Source organism: Oncorhynchus mykiss, chromosome 29 (genome assembly GCF_057628025.1).
Source record: "Oncorhynchus mykiss isolate SJ-2025 chromosome 29, ASM5762802v1, whole genome shotgun sequence".
NCBI lineage: Eukaryota > Metazoa > Chordata > Actinopteri > Salmoniformes > Salmonidae > Oncorhynchus > Oncorhynchus mykiss.
In genome coordinates this window covers 23278590-23305403 of record NC_143050.1, presented here as the reverse complement: position 1 = coordinate 23305403, position 26814 = coordinate 23278590, and the positions used below count along the sequence as shown (strand labels likewise).

Genomic DNA, 26814 nt, shown 5'->3' with positions numbered 1-26814 from the left:
CCATTTAAGAATGCTGGAGGCCACTGTGTTCTTGGGGACCTTCAATGCTGCAGAAATGTTTTGATACCCTTCCCCAGATCTGTGCCTCGTCACAATCTTGTCTCTGAGCTCTACGGACAATTCCTTCGACCTCATGGCCTGGTTTTTGCTCTGACATGCACTGTCAACTGTGGGACTTTATATATACAGCTGTGTGCCTTTCCAAATAATGTCCAATCAATAGAATTTACCACAGGTGGACTTCAATCAAGTTGAAGAAACATCTCACGGATGATCAATGGAAGCAGGATACACCTGAGCTCAATTTCAAGTCCCACAGCAAAGGGTTTGAATTCTTATGTAAATAAGCTATTTCTGTTTCTTATTTTTAATTAATTTTCTAACATTTCTTAAAACCTGTTTTTGCTTTGTCATTATGGGTTATTGTGTGTAGACTGATAAGGAGAAAAAATTCTGATTAAGGCTGTAACGTAACAAAATGTGGAAAAAGTGAAAGGGTCTGAATACTTTCTGAATACACTGTACATATTAAATGGTAAAACAGTATGTAAACATTATTAAAGTGACCAGTGTTCCATTATTAAAGTGATCAGTGTTCAATGTCTATCAACATTGGGCAGAAGCCATTAAGGTGCAGGGTTCAGTAACCGGACGATAGCCGGCAAGTGACAGTGACTAAGTTCAGGGCAGAGTGCAGGGTGGAGGCTGGCTAGTGATGGCTATTTAACAGTCTAATGGCCTTGAGATAGAATCTGTTTTTCAGTCACACAGCGTTGATACACTTGTACTGACCTTCTGTATGATAGCTGGTGAACAGGCAGTGGCTCGGGTGGCTGGGGTCCTCAATGTTCTTCTTGGCCTTCCTGTGACAGCGGGTGCTGTAGATGTCCTAGAGAACAGGCAGTGCGCCCCCGCTGATGTGTTGGGAAGACCGCATCAACCTTTGGAGAGCCCTGCGGTTGCAGACGGTGCAGTTGCCATGCTAGGCGGTGAGGGTCTTAGGGGCCTAGGCAAAAGAAGGTACTGTTGCGCTTCTTCACTACACTGTCTGTGTTGGTGGACCATCTCAGATTGTCAGTGATGTGTACGTCAAGGAGCTTGAAGCATTTCACCTTCTGCACTGCGGCCCCGGCGATGGGGATGCTCCCTCTATTGTCTCCTGAAGTCTTAGGCCTATATCATGGTCACAAGTCATATGAACTAACAGGTTAGAGAGCAAACAACACATTTATCACAACACATATGTTTTGACTTTTTTCTGGCTTGGTATCCCCATGATTTTGCCCACAAACCGCTACTGCCCCTAATCCTTACATTAACCCCTTAACCTAACTCCTAAACTTAACCCTAAACTTAACCCTGAGCCCTTGCCACCTAGCTAACAACAAATTGGAACTTGTAACATATCATACATTTAGCAAATTTGTAACATATTGTAGGTTTAGCAATTTTGTAACATATCATACAATTGTAATTCGTAACATATCTTGCTGAATGTAGTCTCGAATTTACATACAGAATCATTCGAAATGCTTTGAGACCAGGTTGGGTTGCCAGATGTTTGCAGTATATGCCCACCCATCCACCCGACCAACCACCCTACAAATGTAACATATACCACTAATTTGAGTGTACCAGATTTACGTTTACTATGTTACTTGAAGTCTGTGAGACCAGGCTGGTAAAACATCGCAATCCGTACGAAAAAGAGGAGGGAGAAGACAAGGAAGAAACAAGAAACAACATAGAAACGATTTATTGGATCATTTCTAAACGTTTCTTTGTGGGTGTTTGGCATTCTAAGAATGACGAGAACGACGTGATTTTTTTTCTATACATGTTTCTGTTGGAGTTAGTGAAATCTGTTTTCGAGTGCATTGTGGATAGGCTGGATGTTGAGTGGGGCGTCGTAAGAAGGGACATTTGATTTACCATCGTGTTTTACATTGATATGCAATTGTTATATATCAGAGCAGCATAGGACAGTGTATAGAGAAGCTCTGAACAACTAGAAACTCTGGGTTGCTACGCAAAACAACGGAATGTCGCTCTGTAAGCAGTGTCAGAACTGAAAAGATTCCCATAGCTGTTCAAAGTATTTTTTCCGGAGACATCGGTTTTGGACAGCATGCTTGCACAATAGGTTCAAAAGTGAAATTTCGTAGGCTTTAATACACAAGAAAAGAAGAGATTGGGGCACATATTATTATTATACTGTTCAACACCGTTTGGATATGCAAAACCAACTTTGAGAATGAAGAAAAGGAAATGTGTGTTCCCGGTAGTTCACATTGGTCTGTCTGTTTAGAAGGGAATTTACGCATTACATCAACTTTATTCAATTTTTTGTCGTCAATTTATACATGTTTTTGGTCAGAAACTTATCCAAAAGACTGAGCTGGACATATTCTGACTATTCTGCACTGAACATAGTCTATTTGAACCGAGCTGGACAAATTGTGAGCTGGAGCAAATAATAGAAACTTAATCGGAAATCTAAAGTGGAACATTATTTTACCGTATTTATAAAGTTATCAGTTTCACTATTACGTGGAGAAAAATATAACTAATAACATTTTCATTAAGATTTGGATTTCAACACTGGTGGAAGTATTGCTTCCATTGCGCGCTGGAAAAGGCTGAATTTTGCACACTGAGGCGGCTGTCGAATTTGGTTGTGGAACTCTCCCCCCAAGCTGACATGGAGGAGTGGAGGCAATGCGGGCGGTGGTTGATAGACTGCAAGGTTTTGCCCCCAAACCACCGGGTCGTGTGGCCTTCTGCAGCTGTGTTCGACTTGGCACAGGCGCTACGAGACGGAGTGCTCTTGTGCCAGATGTTGCACAACCTGTCACCGGGGTCTGTGGACCTAAAGGAGATCAACTTCAGACCCCAGATGTCCCAGGTATGTCAAGGTCGCGCGGTTTACCGAACGGGCACGCGGGGCACGTGCCCCATGGCCTCCATGGAGGTTGCCCTCCCAGATAGCATATAGCAAAGTGTGTAGAATGGCAGGAAATTAGCTTTAAAACTGCAACGTTTTCGTTCAGCCTCATGACAAAATGTGAACAAAAGCATAAGATGAGCTACAAAACAGTAAAAAAAATCGGTTCTGTGGCAAGAAAAAGTGTAGAATAGCAGGAAATTAGCTTTAAAACTGCAATATTTCTCTTAGCCTCATGAAAACGTGTAGCATAGCATTATACAACTGCATAGGTCAGTGCCCCAGGGATCAATTAGCTATATACACAGCACTAAGGCCTATGTTACTGGCATATCACTGTCATTATTGGTAAATGGTTAACCTGCCTTTCATGCAACTGGTTTTGAAACAGTCTTTGCATGCATAAATAGTTATTCAGAGTGCAATTTGCTCAGTGTTCACATTCAATAATCATGCAACAGTTCCACAGTCCACAGCACAACTGTACAGGAGGAAGTGTTGTACAGTTTTCCACAGTCCACAGCACAACTGTACAGGAGGAAGTGTTGTACAGTTTTCCACAGTCCACAGCACAACTGTACAGGAGGAAGTGTTGTACAGTTTTCCACAGTCCACAGCACAACTGTACAGGAGGAAGTGTTGTACAGTTTTGCCCAAATGTGTACTTTCTTGCAATCAATGGGTGTCACTGTTGAGCACTACTGATAGTTCCAGATGTCCTCCACAACCCACAGGGGCCATAATATTGCATTGCATGATGTTTAATTGACTTAAATTATTCTAACATAAGCTACAATTAGAAACATGTAATAATTGCCATGCGAGTGAAAGGTGTGTCTGCAGTGCACCAGCAGCTTTTTATAGTTCAGTGGAACATTTACTAAGGCTTGGTTAGCACATGGCCTCGATAGGCCCGTGGTAATACTGAAGAGGGTATGTGGTCAGATAAACCAAACTATTTGAGAGGTTTTCATTTATTCTGTGACTCAGGTGCAAAGTGGAAGAGACTGGTAGGAGAGTGTTGAGGCAGGAGACTGTTGGTTGGTTTGAAGTTGAGGGGAAACTACCCACTGGGCACAGACCTCAGTTCAGCGTCTAGTTTTGATTTACATTTTGGTTGTTGTCAACCATGTTGAATTCAATTGTTTGGTTGAAATGACATGGAAACCACGTTGTTTCAACCCGTTTTTGCCCAGTGGTTAGGGCATATGGCTTTGTGTCAACACAGTTGAGTGGGCAGAAAGCTCAAGTCAGTTTTGGAATGTGGCTTGCTGCTTAGTTGAGTACTAACCTCAGCATATTAAGCAACTTTTTCATAACACGTGCCCCCCTCACTTCGATGTGATAATGTGTCTGTGTGTGGTGTGCCTCACATCCTCAGAGCTGGTGTCACCCCATATTGTCATCACAGTTCATCCTGGTCCCCCATTCCAAAATGAGGGCGTGCTTAACCACGGCCTTCTGAGGTTTACATAAATGGCTCAGCGGACAGAAACTGGGTTGTGGCATAGATCTATTTTAACTGTGATTCATCTTGATCCCTGTCCTAAAAAAAGACTACTGAACAACTGCCATTCGGTTATGGTGAGAGGTCAGTAAAATGGCCACAGTAAATGGATGATGGGTTCCTATCTGTTGATATTCATTCACTGAAGGAGGTGGGGTTGAATGGCTTTCTTCCCATCCAACTCCATTTTGTTTGAAAAGTGTTTGCCGTTCTCACACCTTTGGCTTGTTTACAACGTTTATTGTTGCATGCGGCACATGTCTTACCTCATTGTGGTGTCAAGACACCTCAAAAGTGCCATAAAAACGGTTTATGATGGATGGAAATGATACTCTTATTGACATGTTTGGCACACTATGTGGGACCTCTTTGACTCTGTGTGTGTGTTTGTGTGTGATAGCCTAGTCAACCATGTGCTTCTATAGCTAGTGGGTTTCATGATTACAAGGGCTGCATGACACACTTTGATCCTCCCACCAATCCCATGCCACAGCCCAAGTGTGAGGCTGCAGTGAGAGTGGGTGGGAGGGGGGCTCCTCTGTGACAAATTAGGTTAAACAAAATCCTGGCATCAGAACAGGGGGTTGTGATTTATGACATGGAAAAGGTCAGTGTGTGTGCTGTGTGCTCTAATGTAAAGGACACACTAATTCACTGCCTCACTGCCAAATATAGGGGAGGTGAAGGGAGGCCATTATATTTTTGGGCTTTTGACGAAAGATTGATTACTCAACCACTCCAAGTGGTACCTGAGTCTGTCTCTGAACATGACTGTTAGAAATCATCAAAATAAATAAGTGAACCTATTTTCTGTTATGGTGATGAAAATGTAGAGGCAAAGTGATGACAGGGGTGGTGGTGTGTGAGCCTCCTATTATACCCTATGGAAATCTGTTACACTTGTGGAAGATGAACATTTGTACCAATGGTACCAACTGAATAATGCAACGAGTTTGTCATTGTCTGTTTAAACTGTTTGCTAAACCCACAGCCATACTACTCTCATTATCAGGCTTGTCTTGTAACACACACAAAACACTCTCTTTATTTACCCTTGTCCAGTGGTTATACATTCTGTATTTGTGATTTACCCATTCAATGCATACACTTCTGCCCGCTTTGTGCTCTATTGATTCATACGCTCTATTGATTCATACCAAGTCAAGGAATATCAATTCTTGTGTTTCACTGACCTTGGTTTGAATCTCAACAGAGGAGGCTGCCCTTTTAGACTACTTGTTGTTTTAAGCTACAGTAGGCCTATTCTAAAATCTTTTAAACACACACTCCAGGTTGCCATGTAAAATACATTCTGAGCATTGTGTGTTTGGTGGTGGAGCTGAGATCATGGCAAAGCTTTGTGTATCCTGAATACCTCGCTGTAGGCTCTGTCTGAAGAGAGAGCCTTCTGTGTATTGTTTTTCCTTTTTTTCAACTGGTATTGAGGCAGCTTCGAATGCCTTTGTGATGACTCAGGCGAATGTGTGTGTATGTGTGTTGTACCTGTTTAGACTACATTGCCACTGGCATAGCCCTGGGGATGTGTCTCCGCTTTCCTCTCAGAGCAGCGGGGGTGTCTCTCCATACTCCGCAGGGCTTTAGAGAACACACTGAGGCTTCCACTTCCACTCACATAAATTGAGTTTATTTCTCCCAGTTTAAATACAACAGCTGTGGAGGATGGTGTAAACATCGCTATCCACCATTATTTGTCTGGTCTTTGGTCATTATATTAGATACATTCCTCTTTTGTGTATCTACCACTGTTTAAACTAGACTTTGCATGGTGGATATGGGATATTTAGATATCTTCTCTAGGTAGCGCTGTCAACCACTCATTCTAGTCTTTCCTCATGATTTCCCTGTATACAAACATTAATGTACACCAAATGATGTTACCTCCAAAGCTTTGTCCCTGCAGTCTTTGAAATCCCTGCTTGGGAATTGTTGTGATGGCTGGGATCAAAGGTAAGGATGTGAACTGGAACATAACATGGATAGTTCCAGCCCACCTACCAATTCCAACCTCCCAGCAGCCCTAATGTCTGCTTCCCTTGGGACCACTCTGGTGTGGGGGATGGTGGTTAAACCTCCTTCCCTCTGGGGTAATTTAATCTGTGCGTTTGGTCCACTGTTGCCCCCATGACCCCTCGGCAGCCGGATGCAGGTAATACCACTAATGGACCTCGTTATGAACACTTCCTGGGTCGCACAGCTGTGACTCCACCAGCGAAAGTTAATGGGATTGAAAAGGAGGGAATAGGGGTAGGCTTTATTCTGAGGTTATGACTTGTTCTTTTCAGTCAATGCACGAGTCAGGACAAAAACTCAGCTGATGGAAAGTGTTAATTCGCTACAGGCCAGACCAGGCATCTATGGTCTTCAGTCACAGTTGTGCACAATGCTAAAGTCCTGCATTGAGGCTGCTGGCGCTGGAACATTAATCCGTTCCTTCATTCTTCTCTGGACATTCCTGAGGGACTGCTGTGGTGGTAGTCTGAAAACATGAGCTCACTGGAAATGTGGGGAACTCCACGGAACAGAGCAAGGCTGTCAAAGTGACAAGGAGGGAGGAAAAAAGCAGGTGATGTCATGTCAAGTCTCCATACTGTGTTTCTTACTTGAATAAAGAGCACGTCATTCTCCAGATAAAGCTTTTCTCCATATTGTCAACCATCTCGACATGGAGAAGCTGATTCATGTAAAGGATCCATGCTTTGTTTCTGCTCTCTTGGAATAAGAAAGTGTTATTCACAAAGCAGAGCTTTTCTCAATTTTGTCAGTAAAAAAAAACACCCAGAACAAGTCCAAGGCTCCAACAAAGAGAAATGATTCACTGTGACGCTGCAGAGGACCATCTGACCCGAATCACTAGTGACATGACATCCTACTAAACGCTATACCAGAAAGAGAGCGAGAGAGAGCTGAGGGAGACATACACATGCTTATGGCGAGCATATGGTTTCTAAAGGGATCCATCTGCAGGGTGCTTGTTGTGGGTGATTAGCATGGACGTGCTGGGGAATGAAGCCTGACTGTTTTTTAAGCATGCTCTGTTGGGCAACAGAGAGAGAGAGAGGGAGGGAGAGAGAGAGAGAGATGGGTGGATGGATTGCTGGAGAGAGGGAGAGAAGGGTACAGAGCCGTCTGTGTGGCGGGACAAAACAGATGGCTCAGAGTACCCTCGCCTAAAAGTTCTCTCTTCTTTAATGACACTTTTTCTGATTATGTGTCTTGGACTGACTGACAGGATTCATTGTTGTCAACATTGACAGATATTACTCACTCAGTGTTGAGCTGTTGTTGATCCAGTATTGTTGCCTGCTGGAGCCATGTTTGTTTGTGGCAGTAGATTGATTCTGGCTGCATCATTCGGTGGTGGAGGAGTCTGATAAGGATCTGGATAGTGCTGCAGGGAGAGGAACAGAAGTTCCCTATCTCTTTCTAAACACCTCCTCCTCCTCTCTAGGGGAGAGATAAGCTGCTTCATATTTTCTCTATCTCCATGCCCAAGGAAAAGTATATGATTCACTCCCATGATGCACTGCCTAGTGGTGACTTACTGTAGACTCTATAGACGTGTCTCTGTGTTGCAGGGCCCATGGATTTTTCACCTGTACCATAACATGCTACAAAAGCGGAAATATCTCTTGTAGAGGTCGACCGATTATGATTTTTCAACACCGGTACTGATTATTGGAGGACCAAAAAAAGCCGATACCGTTTGATCTGCCGATTTGTTTTAATTTATTTGTAATAATGACAATTACAACAATACTAAATGAACACTTATTTGAACTTAATATAATACATCAATAAAAATCAATTTAGCCTCAAATAAATAATGAAACATGTTCAATAAGTTTAAATAATGCAAAAACAAAGTGCTGGAGAAGAAGTGCTGGAGAAGAAAGTGCAATATGTGCCATGTAAAAGAGCTAACGTTTAAGTTCCTTGCTCAGAACATGAGAACATATGAAAGTTGGTGGTTCCTTTTAACATTTAGCATTGCCAGTGTAGCAGTATAGCTTCCGTCCCTCTCCTCGCCCCTACCTGGGCTCAAACCAGGAACACATCGACAACAGCCACCCTCGAAGCAGCTTTACCCATGCAGAGCAAGGGGAACAACTACTCCAAGTCTCAGAGCGAGTGACGTTTGAAACGCTATTAGCGCGCACCCCGCTAACTAGCTAGCCATTTCACATCGGTCACACCAGCCTAATCTTGGGAGTTGATAGGCTTGAAGTCATAAACAGCTCAATGCTTGAAGCACAGCGAAGAGCTGCTGGCAAAACGCACGAAAGTGCTGTTTGAATGAATGCTCACGAGCCTGCTGCTGCCTACCACTCCTCAGACTGCTCTATCAAATATCAAATAATAGACTTAATTATAACATAATAACACGCAGAAATACGAGCCTTAGGTCATTAATATGGTCAAATCCGGAAACTATCATTTCGAAAACAAAATGTTTATTATTTCAGTGAAATACGGAACCGTTCTGTATTTTTTCTAACGGGTGGCATCCCTAAGTCTAAATATTCCTGTTACATTGCACAACCTTCAATGTTATGTCATAATTACGTAAAAGTCTGTCAAATTAGTTCGCAATGAGCCAGGCGGCCCAAACTGTTGCATATACCCTGACTCTGCGTGCAATGAATGCAAGAGAAGTGACAACATTTTGCTTGGTTAATATTGCCTACTAACCTGGATTTCTTTTAGCTAAATATGCAGGTTTAAAAATATATACAGTGTACTTCTGTGTTTTGATTTTAAGAAAGGCATTGGTGTTTACGATTTTTTCGCAAATGCGCTTTTGTTAAATCATCCCCCTGCATTGCATCGATTATATGCAACGCAGGACACGCTAGATAAACTAGTGATATCATCAACCATGTGTTCTTAACTAGTGATTATGATTGATTGGTTGATTGCTTTTTAAGATAAGTTTAATGCTAGCTAACAACTTACCTTGGCTTCTACTGCATTCGCGTAACAGGCAGGCTCCTCGTGGAGTGCAATGAGAGGCAGGTGGTTAGAGCGTTGGACTAGTTAACTGTAAGGTTGCAAAATTGAATCCCGGAGCTGACAAGGTAAAAATCTGTCTTTCTGCCCCTGAACAAGGCAGTTAACTGTTCCTAGGCCGTCATTGAAAATTTCAATTTGTTCTTAACTGACTTGCCTAATTAAATAAAGGTGTAAAAAAAAATCGCCCCCCCCCAAAAAAAAAATTGGCCAAATCGGTGTCCAAAAATACCTCGCTCAATATATTGTAATGAAAACTTGAAATCGGCCCTAATTAATCGGCCATTCCGATTAATCGGTCGACCTCTAATCTCTTGGCTGACTATTGATCACATCACATAATTGGCTGTACAATAGGATGGGCACAGAGGTAGCGTTACCACATTAGACACAATCCCGTAAAAAGCCATTGGGTATTGATCTGCTACACGGCTGACTCTCTTGTTAATCATCCAAACAAAGCGGAACAGCGTGTTGAGGACAGCACTAGAGCAGAAGGAAGGGATCATTTTCTCTCCCCCACATTTAGTCTGTGTGCCGCCATCCCACCAATGGTTTTGTGGTTATCCTTCTTGAAATGGTCTCAAAATAAACATTTACTTTTTCAATATGATCCAAGTGTGTGGCAAAACGAGTCAATATTTTACTAGCCTACTATTATAGTACATTATATCAAAACATGAAATTCCATTCAGTGAATGTCTGTCTTATATTTTATACCTGTGTAATAACTCTTACTGTCTTTATCTATGACTTAATTTCATACTAAAGAGCCAGACTGTAGAGTAGGCCGTCTTCCCACTGAATTCTGGAGCTCTGCCTTTGCCAGTTGCCCCTCACTATAGTGTTAATGTTGATTATGGAAAGGGCTTCTGATTTCCTCTGTCCATTCCACATGCGTATCCGTCATATTTCTGACACCTAGGCAAATCCCCCAAAGGCCATGTTTCGAGTCGGAACAGGCAGATGCAAAGCATCATCCTGGAGGGTGCAGAGCGAACACTGGCCCTGCCAATCCACTGGAGGTTACAGGAAGCCTACTGCTGGAGACACTTTGAATAAAGTTGTGCAAGGTTAGTGAAGAGATCAGCTCATTTGACTGTTTTCAGATAGCTGAGAAGTCATTTGATATAGCTAATATACCTTTTCAATGATAAATGAAGCGTAGCTGTTATCTGTCAGGACTTTGTCAATTTACCAAAGTGTGGATGATGAAGTTAGTCCGAGTTCTGTGAAAGGTCAAATCTCCTGTGGGTCATTCCAATCCTCTGTTATGGATGAAGTAATCTGTTGAGATGATTGCCCATTGCATTGGATAGCAATATCACTTTCGTTGTGGTTTAGTTGCTGTTTGTTCACCATTCATCAAGTAGCTTCGCTCTGTGTGCACTCATAACCGATCAGTGAGAAAAGGAAGGAATCCTTTGTCTCAGAGAGTAGGCCTATTGACTAAAGCCTTGTTTTCTGTTACAAAGACAGGTTGTTCTGTCCATCCTTGATTGATGATATCTGTAAAACCAATTTCTCAGGAGTGGGCCCGGGCAATGTAACAGCAGGTAAAGCTTGTGCAATCCCATTTCCCATTTAAAAAGGTGAAGAAAAAGATAAATCTGCCACCAGTTTGGCGTTAGCATAATGAAAGCGATGGAGTGTGAAGGGAGGAGAACTAAACAATTTAGAATTAATGCTGGAAGTGCCTGCCTGGGAAAACAAAGGCAGAAGAACCATGAGAGAGAAAAGAGAGGTGGAGGGAGGCTGATTGAGAGGAAGTTTTAGTGGCTTTCTCCGGTGAAATCGAGCATGTCCCTCCGTTTGACCTTCAGTGATCATCTGGCCCTCCACATGTACTTTCCCTCCATTAGCAGAAAAAAAGATTTACCTTAACTACACCAGCCCCGTTCCACAACTTAGATTTACAGACACCATGGTGGCCTCTTGGGACAAGAAAGTTTGACTCAATCTGCCGAGATTCCCTATGACTATAAGCAGTCTTTTCACTTTACAACACAGATTGACTTTGACTGACATTTAGCCACAGTGCATTACTTGCATGATGCAACTATTTTAATGTCTACTGAGCTGTGGGACTTTGTAATCATAGATATGATCTCATTTGACCTATAAATATCCTGATATTTCAATGCTTTTAATTTCAAAGTTGTAGCCCTTAGCCAAGTCTGTTTCAGTTGTCGGCTTCGTCTTGTCTGTCATATTCTGATCACAGTCCCTTTGTGGTGCATTCGTATGGTGTTTTCCTCAGTCATTTTTCAGTGTTTTCCTTTGCAAAAGAGGTCCTTTGCATCCCACTTCCTGCTCAGTACTGAGGGAGAGTTGTGTAATCCCCTCCCCCTCTGCTTCTCTGCGCTGAGCCAGACAACAAGAAACATCTGGACAGAGAACAGAGAGTTTAGAACGCACCCATCCCCACCTTCGTGGAGCTCAACAATGCACTGGTTCAACAATGCACTGGTTCAACAATGCGCTGCTTGGACTGTGGACACCCCCTGCCTCTCCAGCCAAACCCTCTGTACACTGCATTCTTAGCTTGACTTTGCTAGTTTTGTTCAAACGTATAGGTGAAAGAGGAAACCTTTAGTCAGTGTTTGCTGTGTGTACTTGTTATGAGTTGTATGTATCTGTGTTTCGGACATGCTATTATTTTGTTCTCCCATATGCATCAGTGTGAATGTTGTTGACTCAGGCTATGTGAGCAGGTTGTTTTCTGGCAGGCTCACAATCCAATCCGTCTTTTGGATTGTAGTCTCAGTGACAAGTGAGTCTAACAACAACGGATTTTCGAGAATATTTACAAACCCCTTTCCATTGTCCTGGTGGATACGTGCAATTAGTTCCGTGTTCTTGTGTTCCTGGTGTCTCCCCTTCAAGCAGTTAAGTGAGTGGGCAGATGCCATCATCTCCAGTGCCATTAATCCAACCACCAACATGCACTGCCAAGGACCATAGCAGTAGGAGGATCTGTTAAACAGAAACAAAAGCTCAAAAGTCAGTTTAGAGAGTGGTTGACCAGCTCCCTGTTTAGATCCTGCAAGGCCACACAGTGCTCCTGTTGAGAAGGAACAAGGAGCTTTGCGTTTCAGAGAAGAGGTCCAATACTGTTGTTACGTAACAATTTTTTTACAATGGTGAGCACAGCACACGTGGGTATGCAGGTACACTAGTACCAGCCAAAATTAGAGCCATGTGAAACTGAGAGGGGTACAGTACAGTACTTCTGCTTTTACAATATTTTTTTTATACGTGTTCACTCAGCCATGTCTCTTTCCACCCATGCTGAAATATTTCCCTTTTTTTGTGCTGAGCTCATGTTGCAGAGGTTTTTCTCAGGGCAGGTGCTCGTTGGAAGCTCTTGTGAAGTATTAAGAAACTGCAGTCGAGTGCAGCAGATCATTTTCCGCCCAGCAGTCATACCGCAAATTATTGAACGTGTTGTCTTATTCGCAAGAGAGTAGTCTTCAGGGATGCGGTTAGACTCACAGTTTTGGCCATTGTGTTGAGAGAACAAAGCCGTTTTAGTTCCTGCATTTAAACCTGCCTCAGGACAGCACAACGGAACAGAAGAGTCACTCTTGTATTTTTTTCTCCCATAGCCAGGTCCTCTGTGACACATTGCTCAGTATGTAATCTTTTCTCGACAGAAAACGTTTTCTTGTTAAGATGATTTATTTCCTCATGATTCTGCTGTCCTCCCAAGTTATTGTAATGTTTATTCTTCTCCTTGTAAGACACACTTCGGTTCTATCTCACTGGGTTCATCTTTTTGAGGTATGTTGTCAAATGTTTGTGTTTTCCCTGTAAGCCTGTAAGTCTGTAGACCGATGACTACCGCACAGACCACAGACGACTAAACGTAGCAGAACGGTGTCATGTGTTTCACTGGTGGTCTAATGGGAGGCTTGTCCTTTCAATAAACTTGTTTTACAAGGTCGTGTGTGTGGTGGTGGTGGTGGTGGTGGTGGTGGTGGTGGTGGGTAAACTTTGTGTGATGTTCACATGAAGGGTTTGAATCCAAAATGCCATAAACAACAATTGTTAACATTTGCATTTTTTCATCTGAAATAAATGCTAATGGTTCCCTTTCTATGTGTATGAATTGTGTGTGTTCTCATACTGTTGAAACATTTACTATAGGTGTGCTTTAGAATGTGTTTTTTTGCTAAACGAGATATACTTTGTTTCATACCAAAACGCGTTATATCCAGAGCCATGTATTTAGAGAGTTGGGACATGAGGTTTATGAAGCATGGTGGTGGCAGCATCATGCTGTGGGGATGTTTTTCAGCATCAGGGACTGGGAGACTAGTCAGGATCGAGGAAAAGATGAACGGAGCAAAGTACAGAGAGACCCTTGAAGAAAACCTGCTCATGACCTCAGACTGGGGCCAAGGTTCACCTTCCAACAGGACAATGACCCTAAGCACACAGCCAAGACAACACAGGAGTGGCTTCAAGACAAGTCTTTGAATGTCCTTGAGTGGCCCAGCCAGAGCCCGGACTTGAAAATGGTTGAACAGAGAAGAGAAGAATGGGGTTGTGTCAAGCTTGTAGCATCATACCCAAGAAGACTCAAGGCTGTAATCGCAAAGATGTATAAAAAAATGTTTTTGCTTTGTCATTATGGGATGTTGTGTGTAGATTGATGAGGGGAAAAAACAATTTAATAATTTTTAGAATAAGGCTGTAACGTTACAAAATATGGAAAAGGTCAAGGGGTCTTTTCCGAATGCACTGAATAACACTGTGCTTCTATGGCTATATGCACCATGCCACTGCTCAGACCGCTCATATTCCAGTGCCTTTATCATAGTCAACACATATTTGAGCATTTATTAGATTTAAAAGTTAATACATATATCTCAGTCTGGCAAAGTGTGTAGAATAGCATGAGATTAGCTATAAAACTGCACATTTTCCTCTCAGCCCCAAGGCAAAATGTGTAGAATTGCAGGAAATTTGTTTTAAAACAGCGCATTTTTCTGTCAGCCTCATGGAATTAGGTTTAATACTGCACATTTTTCTCTTTGCCCCATGGCAAAATGTGCAGAATTGCTGGAATTTACCCATTATTAAATGTTTTGGGCCCACCCAAATTTCTGCAGGCCCACCCACCAACAAATGTCTGGCTACGCTACTTCAATGTCCTTATTATTCCTTAAATCCTTCCCTAAAATGTATATAATCAAACAAAATAAGCTTTCCTCGCTTCATCCTATTAAAACCTGTAAAACACGTAAAGTTGCTTAAATGTCCAAAAAGAAAACACACGTTGTATGTACACTGTTCACCCTCTGCATACATTAAACCGGCTATGTGATATTTGCACAATATAGTTGAAACAAATGGATTATTTTAATATTTATTTAGTCATGAATCACAATTTTATTACATGTAACTGTCTAAAACCCAATTCGTTTTCTATTGGAGCTCTGTTGTTTGGAGTGATTATATAGCATTTTGCCACAAAATCTCATTATTTGTCTCTAAAATAAAATGACCTTGCAATATATTTCAAACAAAATCATGGCTGTTTTTTCACTAGCCCATGTCATGGTAAGATGAAAAAATATTAACTCCATCTCTTTCACATCATGTGTTTTTAATTCATGTCAATTTACCAACAGTTCTTAAAATGGAGCTATCCCATTTTGGATTGAAACTCGTCATATACATCTTAATTCACACTCCCCTTTTGTTTGGATGTGTGTGAGAGGGAGAGAGAGACCCCTTCCTCCAACCTCCACTCTGGCTCCCTTACCCCGCACTACTGCTCTCTTATTCCACAATCCTGTGGCCCGTCTCTTCTTCTGTATTGGTTGACCTTGAGTGTGGAGTATACTGGGGGAGTCTGGGATAGCGTTTGCCCTGACCGCCACCTCCAGACGGCGTCCTGAGATGATGAACTGCGTGGTCTGGACACATTCATGTTCTCACCATACACTTCATCTCTCTCTGAGACCTCACCAAGACCCTCAACAGCACATCCATACAGAGAGAAAGTCAAAACGGAGTGGGTGAATGAGGACTTTAAGGGAATGGAAAAGCATGAGTGAAATGGTGTTTCTTGGAACGGATATTGTAAGATGGAGAAAGATGGAAGGGGTTGTGAGAGAAAGTGGCTGGGAGTATGGACCTAGTTTAAGATCACTTTATTGGTCAATTGCACACAAGGTCCAACTGAAATTTGACTTCCGCTTTTAACCCAACCCCTCTGAAAGACGAACTTACATATGCAGGTGTGGCAGCCCGGGGAGCTGTTGTTGTCGGGGTTTAAGTGTCTTACTCAAGGGCACAACGACAGGCAATGGCATCTAGGATTTGCTGGCTTGCCTCTCTAACCGGTTGCTGGATCGCTTCACTAACCACTAGGCTACTTGCCACCCCTCCTAATGCCTCCTAAGGAAGTAGGAGCTTTGGACACAAATAGTGTGTGCATGTCAGAAAAAGGAAGAGCTTTTGTGGAGTGAGCTGTGTGTGTTTGTTTGAGGTAGAACGAAAGAGGTAGTACACGAGGAAGTTTGAGGGAGAAAAAAGACTCATAGTGAGCGAGGCTTCGTTAATGGCAGTGTGCTCTATTGTCTGAAGCTTTTGGCTCATCACACATTCTCTCTCTGGCACATGTAAATGAGCAGTTGGCACTCCAATATTAATGTCACATTTGTTGCTCAGTAAGGCATCAGATGCATTGTGTGGCTGTTGGATATGTAATAGTGTTTTGGCTGTTGGATATTTAATAGTGTTTGTTTAAATGCCAAGCACAAATGACATTAGGAGGTGTGACTATTGAAAACATTACTACATATACTACACAAAATGAGCTAAACTTTGACTCAGATGAATGGTCAGACCGGGCTGATAATGGCTGGCATGGGAACTGGCACCGATGGTATATTCTCCCTGCTGAAATTCCATTTGTGCCTAATCATAGAAGAAACCTTTTTAAAACCCCCAGCATCATTTACTGTAGATTTGATTAAGGACCGAAATCCAGCTTAGCACCTTATGCTAAACAAACCCCTAACTCCGAATAGCCTAATGAAGTTTTGTGAAAATGAAATGAACACCCCTTGTGTTTAGGTTGTAGTGTAGCACTATTTTCTCTCGAACGGTCCACTTATACTAACCTATTTTAAACAGCAAGAATCTGCCGTGTCAGTGAACATAATCATTCCACATTCCTCTGTAGCGTTGGCTTGTTCACTTGTGTATCGATGCATGTAGCATATGTGTTACAAAACACATTTGTATGTGTGTGTATGTATGTACGGTATGTTTTTATGCCTGTGTGTGTACGTGTTGCCTTCACGTGGCAGCTGGTTGTCCTGGGGGGTTTCTGAGGGGTGGGTGGGGGAAGACTAGTGCGGTTGTCACCCCACATCTCTGACACAACTGCAGGAGTTTGTGGTAGGCAGCAGGGGGACACCCCTTCCTTCGAGAAAGAGCTCCACCAAACCTGACAGCCAGATGTTAGAGGCCTTCGGCCTCTTGCACCCCTGCCAACACCCCTGTCTTTTCCGCTTCCGCAAAGATGAATTAAAACTTGCCTGGTTCTTATCATCGTGAACGTCTGAAACAAAGCGGCAGCATCTGCAGCACCTTAGTGGAAATTAAGGATGCCATAAAATACTTTCCTTCATTGTGAGAGCCCAGGAGGGTCTCGTTTTATATTGATGTTCAAATCTAATTCATCAATTCAAATGTATTTGTCACATGTCAACTACAACAGGTGTTGACTTTAAAAGGCATACTTAAGAGCCCATTCCCAACAGAATTAAAAAGTAAGAAAAATGTGCACACAAAAAAGGTCATTTTAACACAATACAATAACGAGGCTATATACAAATAGTACCGGTACCAAGTCAATGTCCAGGGGTATGCGATAAACTCAAAAAAAGAAACGTCCCTTTTTCAGGACCCTATCCTTCAAAGATAATTCGTAAAAATCCAAATAATAAGTGTTTAAACACAGTTTCCCATGCGTGTTCAATGAACCATAAACAATTAATGACCATGCACCTGTGGAATGGTCTAAACTACCAGCTTATAGACGGTCACAGTTATGAAAATATTAGGACACTAAAGAGGCCTTTCTACTGACCATTGAAAACACCAATAGAAAGATGCCCAGGATCCCTGCTCATCTGCGTGAACGTGCCTTAGGCATGCTGCAAGGAGGCATGAGGACTGCAGATGTGGCCAGGGCAATAAATTGCAATGTCCGTACTGTGAGACGCCTAAGACAGTGCTACAGGGAGACAGGATGGATAGCTGATCATCCTCGCAATGACAGACCACGTTTAACAACACCTGCACAGGATCAGTACATCCGAACATCACACCTGCGGGACAGGTACAGGATGGAAACAACAACTGCCCGAGTTACACCAGTAACGCACAATCCCTCCATCGGTGCTCAGACTGTCCTCAATAGGCTGAGAGAGGCTAGACTGAGGGCTTGTAGGCCTGTTGTAAGGCAGGTCCTCACCAGACATCACCGGCAACAACGTCGCCTATGGGCACAAACCCACAGTCGCTGGACCAGACAGGACTGGCAAAAAGTGCTCTTCACTGATGAGTCGCGGTTGTCTCACCAGGGGTGATGGTCGGATTTGCGTTTATCGATGAAGGAATGAGCGTTACACCGAGGCCTGTACTCTGGAGCGGGACCGATTTGGAAGTGGAGGGTCCGTCATGGTCTGGGGCGATGTGTCACAGCATCATCAGACTGAGCTTGTTGTCATTGCAGGCAGTCTCAACGTTGTGTGTTACAGGGAAGACATCCTTCTCCCTCATGTGGTACCCTTCTTGCAGGCTCATCCTGACATGACCCTCCACCATGACAATGCCACCAGCCATACTGCTCGTTCTGTGCGTGATTTCCTGCAAGACAGGAATGTCAGTGTTCTGCCATGGCCAGCGAAGAGCCCGGATCTCAATCCCATTGAGCACGTCTGGGACCTGTTGGATTGGAGGGTGAGGGCTAGGGCCATTCCAACCCAGAAATGTCTGGGAACTTGCATGTGCCTGGGTGGAAGAGTGGGGTGAAATCCCACAGCAAGAACTGGCAAATCTGGTGCAGTCCATGAAGAGGAAATGCACTGCAGTACTTAATGCAGCTGGTGGCCACACCAGATACTGACTGTTACTTTTTTTACCCCCCCCTTTTTCAGGGACACATTCCATTTCTGTTAGTCACATGTCTGTGGAACTTGTTCAGTTTATGTCTCAGTTGTTGAGCCTTGTTATGGTCATACAAATATTTACACATGTTAAGTTTGATGAAAATAAACACAGTTGACAGTGAGAGGACTTTTCTTTTTTTGCTGATTTTAATTGAGGTGATATGTACCTGTAGGTAGGGGTAAAAATGACTAGGCAATCAGTAAAGACAATAGACAGAGTAGCAGCAGTGTATGTTAAGAGTGTGAAGGTGTGTCTGTGTTTGTGGGTAGAGTCATGTGAGTGTGCATAGAAGCAGTGCAAGAGAATCAATGCAATTAGTCAGGGTGGCCATTTGAGTAACTGTTCAGAAGTCTAAGGGCTTGGGGGTAGAAGCTGTTCAGCAGCCTTTTGGGCCCAGAGTTGACGCTCCGCTACCGCTTGCCGTGCGGTAGTAGAGAGAACAGTCTATGACTTGGGTGACTGGAGTCTTTGACAATTGTTAGGGTCTTCCTCTGACACCACCTGGAACAGAGGTCCTGGATGGCAGGGAGCTCGGCCCCAGTGATGTACTGGGCGTGCCCACCACCCTCTGTAGCGCCTTGCAGTCGAATGCCAAGCAGTTGCCATACCAAGTGGCGATGGAGCCAGCCAAGATGCTCTCAATTATGAGGATCTGAGGGCCCATGCCAAATCTTTTCGGCTTCCTGAGGGGGAAGAGGCGTTGTCGTGCCGGCTTGACAACTTTGTTGGTGTATGTGGACCATGATAGGTCCTTAGATGATGTATACACCGAGGTACTTAAAGCTCTTGATCCGCTCAACTACAGCCTTGTTGATTTGAATGCGCTCTGTTTCCTGTAGTCCACAATCAGCTCCTTTGTTTTCCTGACGTTGCAGGAGAGGTTGTTGTCCTGGCACCACACTGCCAGGTCTCTGACCTTCCACCCTGTAGCATGTTTCATTGTCGTCGGTGATAAGGCCTGCCACCGTCGTGTCGGCAAATTTAATGATTGTGTTGGAGTAGTGCGCAGCCATGCAGTTGTGGGTGAACAGGTTGTACAGGAGGGGACTAAGCACGAACCCCTGAGGGACCGCGTGTTGAGGGTCAGTTGTTGCTTACCCTCACCACCTAGGGGTGGCCCGCCTGGAAGTGCAGGATCCAGTTGCAGAGGGAGGTATTTAATTCCAGGGTCCTTAGCTTTGTGATGGCCTTGGAGGGCATTTTGGTGTTGAGTGCTGAGCTGAAGTCAATGAACAACATTCTCACATAGGTGTTCCTTTTGTCCAGATGGGAAAGGGCAGTGTGGAGTGCAATACAGATTGCGTCATCTATGCATAGCCCACAAGACATGCCACCAGAGTAGAGGTCGCCCAATTAATCGGAATGGCAGATTTAATTAGGGCCGATTTCAAGTTTTCATAACAATCGGAAATTGGTATTTTTTGACACCGACTTTGGCAAATTTTTATTTATTTAAAAAAACAAATGTACACCTTTATTTAACTAGGCAAGTCAGTTAAGAACGCGTTCTTATTTTTAATGATGGCCTAGGAACGGTGGGTTAACTGCCTTGTTCAGGGGCAGAACGACAATTTTTTACCTTAACTAATGTTAGTCCAACGCTCTAACCACCTGCCTCTCATTGCACTCCACGAGGAGCCTACCTGTTACGCGAATGTCATAAGAAGCCAAGGTGAGTTGCTAGCTAGCATTAAACGTATCTTATAAAAAACAATCAATCAATCAATCATAATCACTAGTTAACTACACATGGTTGATGATATTACTAGTTCATCTAGCGTGTCCTGCGTTGCATATAATCGATGCAGTGCACATTCGCGGAAAAACGATTGTCGTTGCTCCAACGTGTACCTAACATCAATGCCATTCTTAAAATCAATACACAGAAGTATATATTTTTAAACTTGCATATTTAGCTAAAAGAAATCCAGGTTAGTGGGCAATATTAACTAGGTGAAATTGTGTCACTTCTCTTGCGGTCATTGCACGCAGAGTCAGGGTATATGCGATAATAATAAACGTTTTGTTTTTGAAATGATAGTTTCCCGGATTCGACCATATTAATGACCAAAGGCTCGTATTTCTGTGTGTTATTATGTTATAATTAAGTCTATGATTTGATAGAGCAGTCTGACTGAGCGATGGTAGGCACCAGCAGGCTTGTAAGCATTCATTCAAACAGCACTTTTGTGCGTTTTGCCAGCAGCTCTTCACAATGCTTCAAGCATTGAGCTGTTTATTACTTCAAGCATCCGGGGATTAGGCTGGTGTGGCCGATGTGAAATGGCTAGCTAGTTAGCGGGGTGCGCGCTAATAGCGTTTCAAACGTCACTCGCTCTGAGACTTGGAGTGGTTGTTCCCCTTGCTCTTCATGGGTAACGCTGCTTTGAGGGTGGCTGTTGTCGACGTGTTCCTGGTTCGAGCCCAGGTAGCGGCAAGGAGAGGGATGGAAGCTATACTGTTACACTGACAATACTAAAATGCCTATAAGAACATTCAATAGTTAAAAGGTATATGGAATACAAATGGTATAGAGAGAAATAGTCCTATAAATACTATATTAACTACAACCTAAAACCTCTTACCTTGGAATATTGAAGGTTCATGTTAAAAGGAACCACCAGCTTTCATATGTTCTCATGTTCTGAGCAAGGAACTTAAACGTTAGCTTTTTTACATGGCACATATTGCACTTTTACTTTCTTCTCCGACACTTTGTTTTTCCATTATTTGAACCAAATTGAACATGTTCCATTATTTATTTGACGCCAAATTGATTTTTATTGATGTATTATATTAAGTTAAAATAAGTGTTCATTCAAAACTGTTGTAATTGTCATTATTACAAATACATTTAAAAAATCTTCCGATTTAACCTGTATTGGCTTTTTTTTGTCCTCCAGTAATCGGTATCGGCGTTGAAAAATCATGATCGGTTGACCTCTACACCAGAGGCCTCTCCACAATCCTTAAGTAAAGAACAGACTATGGGAGGTGCACAGTCCTAAGTAGAGCCATGGCTACATGGAGCTCTATTTCACATCAGGTAACTGATGCAAGAAGTAGAATCAAATTATTAAAAAGCTGATAAAAATACACCTTATGGAACAGCGGGGACTGTGAAGAGACAAACACATTTACTCATAAGACACGCACTCTACACACACGTACATATGGATTGTGTATTGAGGAGATGTGGTAGTAGAGTAGTGGCCTGAGGGAACACACTTATCGTGTTGTGAAAAGTGTCATGTAATGTCATGTAATATTTTAAATGGAAAATAACTGCCTTAATGTTGCTGGACCCCAGGAATAATGCTAATGGGGATCCTTAATAAATACAAATATACATATATGGATCTTTTGGGGCGGTATGCGAATTGGAGTGTGTCCAGGGTGTCTGGGATGATGGAGTTGTTGTGAGCCATGACGAGCCTTTCAAAGCATTTTATGGCTACAGATGTGAGTGCTATAGGGCAATAGTCATTTAGACAGGTTACCTTGGTGTTCTTGGGCACAGGATTCAGTGTTGCTTCTCTCGAAGTGAGTATAGAAGGCATTTAGCTTGTCTGGTAGGCTTGCGTCACTGGGCAGCTCACGGCTGGGTTTCCCTTTGTAATCCATGATAGTTTACACGCCCTGTCACATCCGACGAGCATCAGAGCCGGTGTAGTAGGATGCGATCTTGGTCCTGTATTGACGCTTTGCCTGTTTGATGGTTCGTCGGCGGACATAGCGGGATTTCTTATAAGTGTCCGGATTAGTCTCCCGCTACTTGAAAGCGGCAGCTCTAGCCTTTAGCTCAGTGCAGATGTTGCTGTAATAAATGGCTTCTGGTTGGGATATGTACGTACGATCACTGTGGGGACACCGTCGTCGATGTACCTCTTACTAATGAAGCGAGTGAGTTATGTGCTAAACTCCTCAATGCTATCGGATGAATCCCGGAACATATTCCAGTATGCACTAGAGAAACAACAGTCCTGTAGCTTAGCATGTGCTTCATCAGACCACTTCTGTATTGAGCACGTCACTGGTACTTCCTGTTTGAGTTTATACTTTTAAGCAGGAATCGTGAGGATAGAGCTATGGTCAGATATGCCAAATGAAGGACGAGGGAGAGCTTTGTATGTGTCTCTCTCTGTGTGTGGAGTAAAGGTGATGTATAGTTTTTTTGCCTTTGCCAGGTGACATGCTGGTAGAAATTAGGTAAGACGGATGTCAGTTTTCATGCATTAAAATCACCGGCCACTAGGAATGTCGTCTCTGGGTGAACATTTTCTTTGCTTATGGCAATATACAGCTCGTTGAGTGCAGTCTTAGTGCCAGCATCGGTATGTGGTGGTAAATAAACTAGTCCTTGTTCAGCCACAACTCAGAAAAACAGGATATTACAGTTCTTCAGATCACATTGATCTGTCTCGAACTGAGCTCATCCAGTTTATTCTCTATTGTTTGCACATTCGCCAATAGAACGGAGGGTAGAGGCGGTTTATCCACTCACCGACATAGTCTCGTTAGGTATCCCACATGCCGGCCTCTATAACACCGCCTCTTCCTTTTTGGAGTGTCTGGGATTTGGGCCTGGCCCAGGATGAGCAGTATTTTCTTCACCTCCAACTCATTGAAGTTTAAATCCTCATCCAAATCGAGGTTAGTGATCTCTGTTCTGATGTCCAGAAGCTTTTTTTGGTCATAGGAAACGATGGTGGAAACAAAAAAAGTTACGATCAGAGCAAAAAACACACACAAAAAAACACAATTGGTTAGGAGCCTGTTGTTTACCAGAATGAGGATCCTCCATACTACATGTGGTGCTGAGAGGTTAGCTCACGACAGAGGCCTTGAGCATGTCTGGGTGTAAACAAAGCATATCTTCACACATCAACCCCCAGCCCCCCCCCAGGAGTGTGGACAAAGCCAAGCACAAACCCCAACCAACTATTACCAGTACTTCCCTTTAGCCTGGTCTTTATTTATGACAGTAGCTCTTGTGCCAAGGTTGTTGAGAAGGAGAAGGACAGCAGAACAGTGGATATCTGACCTACTTATCTTCACCCAGGCTCCCAGAATAGATAGAGAGGAAAAAACACACAGGAGTAAAGTGTGGGAAAGCTCCTGCACAGCTTCTATAACCTTGAAAAGTATTTTCCTTATTAAAACAAAGTCCAGGGGCTCCAGGAGAGAAAAAGTTCACCTCGGGAAGCACAAGAGCAGAATTAAATCGGCAAAATTTGAGACAAACTAAAACATTTTCATTTTCTCATCCACTTTACAACAGCTTCTCATCGCCTTAGGATGAACGAGATGATGGTAATGAGAAAAACAACACGGTTGATGGGAACCTTGAACACCCCCCTCCCCCTCCCCCTCCCAATCCCCTGTTCCCTCCCTCATTTCCTTCATGAGCAGAGTCTGAAAACGTGTTTAATTAATTACGTTTCTTATTTTATTAGTTCATCACCATTTTGACGACCATTATGTTTTCATTTAGTAGTTTAGGTGGTTAGATAAGCGCTGAAACTTTGCAACAGTTTAGCATATACCTGTGAGAAGTCTTCATTTAAAACACTCCCGGGGCTGTTACATCACAACAGATTAGGATAGAGATGTATCCTGAATGCTTGTGTTGTGTTCTGCGGTGCGAGCGAGTGGGATATTGGAAAGTTGACTCTCCTACACGACTTTGCTCTCTGCTCCCGCCTCAACGTCATGAATGTTTCAACATGCTGAGATTATTAGGCAAACATGGATATAGTTTTGTGTATATCTTCTGCATCAACGGGTTGCGGTCCTCTTCCGTGATAAATGCTTCTTGTTACAGCGTGGCTGTTACCCCAACCCTGAGAGAATGCAGGAAGCAGCTTTATGGATGGCTGCACAGACCCAGCACCAACCTCAGTTCAACCAGGCCAGAGTAGTGCATCTGTTTGTCGAGACAGGGAAGGAAGGAGATGGGGGGGTATTTTATTCACACTAAGACAATATTACATTATGAATTAAAGATACAGGTGTTTTGAAGGAAAATAACAGACCGTTTGTGATTGTAACCAAGTTTGCTGATGAATTTGCTCATAAGCCTCATAGGTGGACTGATGATTCCTGGCAGATTTTAAACACGATAAACTCGGCTCCACAATTCACCCACGAACACATGACCTACTATCCCATGACTGAAGACTTTGATAGGGCAGCAGAATAAAGCGATCCCCCTAGCACACTGAGCCCTCCTTCATGTAAAGAATCTGCCTTTTCATTTGGTGAATATGAAAGCCATCTGTTAGTATTTGTCTCCTCGTGATCAAATCAAATTGTATTAGGCACATGCGTCAAATACAACAGGTGTAGACCTTACAGTGAAATGCTTACTTACAAGCCCCTACCCAACAATGCAGTTTAACAAATACAAATAAGAATAAGAAATAAAAGTAACAAGTAGTTAAGGCAGTAAAATAACATTAGTGAGACTATATACAGGGGGTGCCGGTACAGAGTCAATGTGCGGGGGCAGCGGTTAGGTCGAGGGTGATGCAACGTGGCTGATGTGTCTTGTGTTTTGTCCCTCATTACACAGCATGTAAAGCAGCACAGATACTTATTAGATTGGGGCTGGAGGCAGACAGACCAACGAGAAGAGCAGCAGCACACAGTAAAGCAAAGTAGCTCCTCCATGACTCGGCAACAAGGGAGGTGGAGGATGGACATGAATAGTGTTCCATCATAAACCCCCACGTCCAGCCACAGTCATGCACATGCAAACGTGTCTTCTCTTCAACAGTATTAGATTTTCTACTCTTCTATTTGCTTTATACACCTGACAACAATTGCTGTTTTGCTGCACTTTTACTGGAATTAGATGTGTTTATCGTCAGTGGAATGCACAAGGTAATTGTCATATATTATTTTTGATAAGGAAGAGGAAGCAACTTTTCTCTTCTCTACATCAGTCACCTGGTTCTCAGACTAAGCAGACATTACCGTGGGGACTGTCCCATTTGAACTGGGTGCAGAGTCACTTTTTTGAGTGTGTGCCTCTCACTGTCTACTGCCCGTTAGTGTACTATAGAATATTAAGATTGATCGTTTTTCAGCAAGGGATCGAGTACTCTGATTGGCTGTTGCTTGCAAGGGAGGGTATGAGAGGACTGATCATTGCACTATTAAGGTGAAATATTGATCAGAAATCAGGAACGGGCGGTCCGTCTGGGGATTTAATGAATTATTTATGGGCGGATGATGACTCGGCACAACAGCTAGTGTTTGCCTTACCGGAAATGAATAAAATCCAATATGTTGTTTTTGTGTCGAAATTAAGTGTGAAATGGGAGTAGACAGCAAGGCTGATCTCTGTGGTATGAAAACACCACTATCGCTTTTCCCCGAGGGACGTTACGCGAGTTGACATGTAAAAAGTTCCCAAGAGTGCCCTTCTCGTATCTGTTTGTAACCGCAGGGATATTGACAAAATCGCTAAAACATCTTAATGTGACATGTAATATTTTCTTGAGCATAAAAAGAGGCTGACATGAGTGGGGTGAGAAATGATTCTCTATTACATATCTCTTGCATCACAACCAAACAAAATCAGCGGCCAAAAGAACACCAGCGAATTGCCCAATATCCAGTGATCTGTCCAGGCTGGTTGGGGAAATTAACCAATAAATCTGGTCTAGCATTTCTGGCCCACACTAATACCTCTTAATGAGGGTGTCTGCCTGGACATTTTCCAGGAAAGGAGTGCTCTGCTCTTACGTCACAGCCTGCTTTCTGCTTGAGGGCCTGGGAATGGGAAGAGAAGCTGGGATAAAGATGATTTGGAGAGAAAAGCCATCCTGGTATTCATCCTCCTCTCTTGTTCTCAGCATCTTCCTGGTAATGAGAGGAGTCGGAGCCTCAAGGCAGCCATGCAGCCACGGCTGGATCCCCACATTTATTATTAGACTTATTTATTCTATTAAAAGCTATGAATTATGGATCTCCCACAGAGTGGTTGCTCTGATTTAATGTCGGGAGCTGTTAGTGCCTTACCACCAACCCTGACATAGCCTACTATCCACACACTCCCTTGATTGTTGTCCCCCTAATGGAGGATGTGGGGAGAACCAGACCTCACTAATGTCTATGCCAAATTCACATA

General features: G+C 43.1%; 1 protein-coding gene across 9 annotated transcripts in view; it reads left to right on the top strand.

Moving 5' to 3' along the window:
• The first annotated feature begins 1633 nt into the window (after nucleotides 1-1633).
• LOC110509866 (guanine nucleotide exchange factor VAV2) overlaps nucleotides 1634-26814 on the top strand; it is a 272932-nt gene continuing 247751 nt past the window's right edge. For all 9 annotated transcript variants that reach the window (XM_090226820.1, XM_090226818.1, XM_090226817.1 and 6 more), the window contains exon 1: nucleotides 1634-2905. In XM_090226820.1, coding sequence (XP_090082946.1) covers nucleotides 2702-2905 — 204 coding nt within the window. In that variant the 5' untranslated portion in view covers nucleotides 1634-2701. The remainder of the gene's footprint in view (nucleotides 2906-26814) is intronic.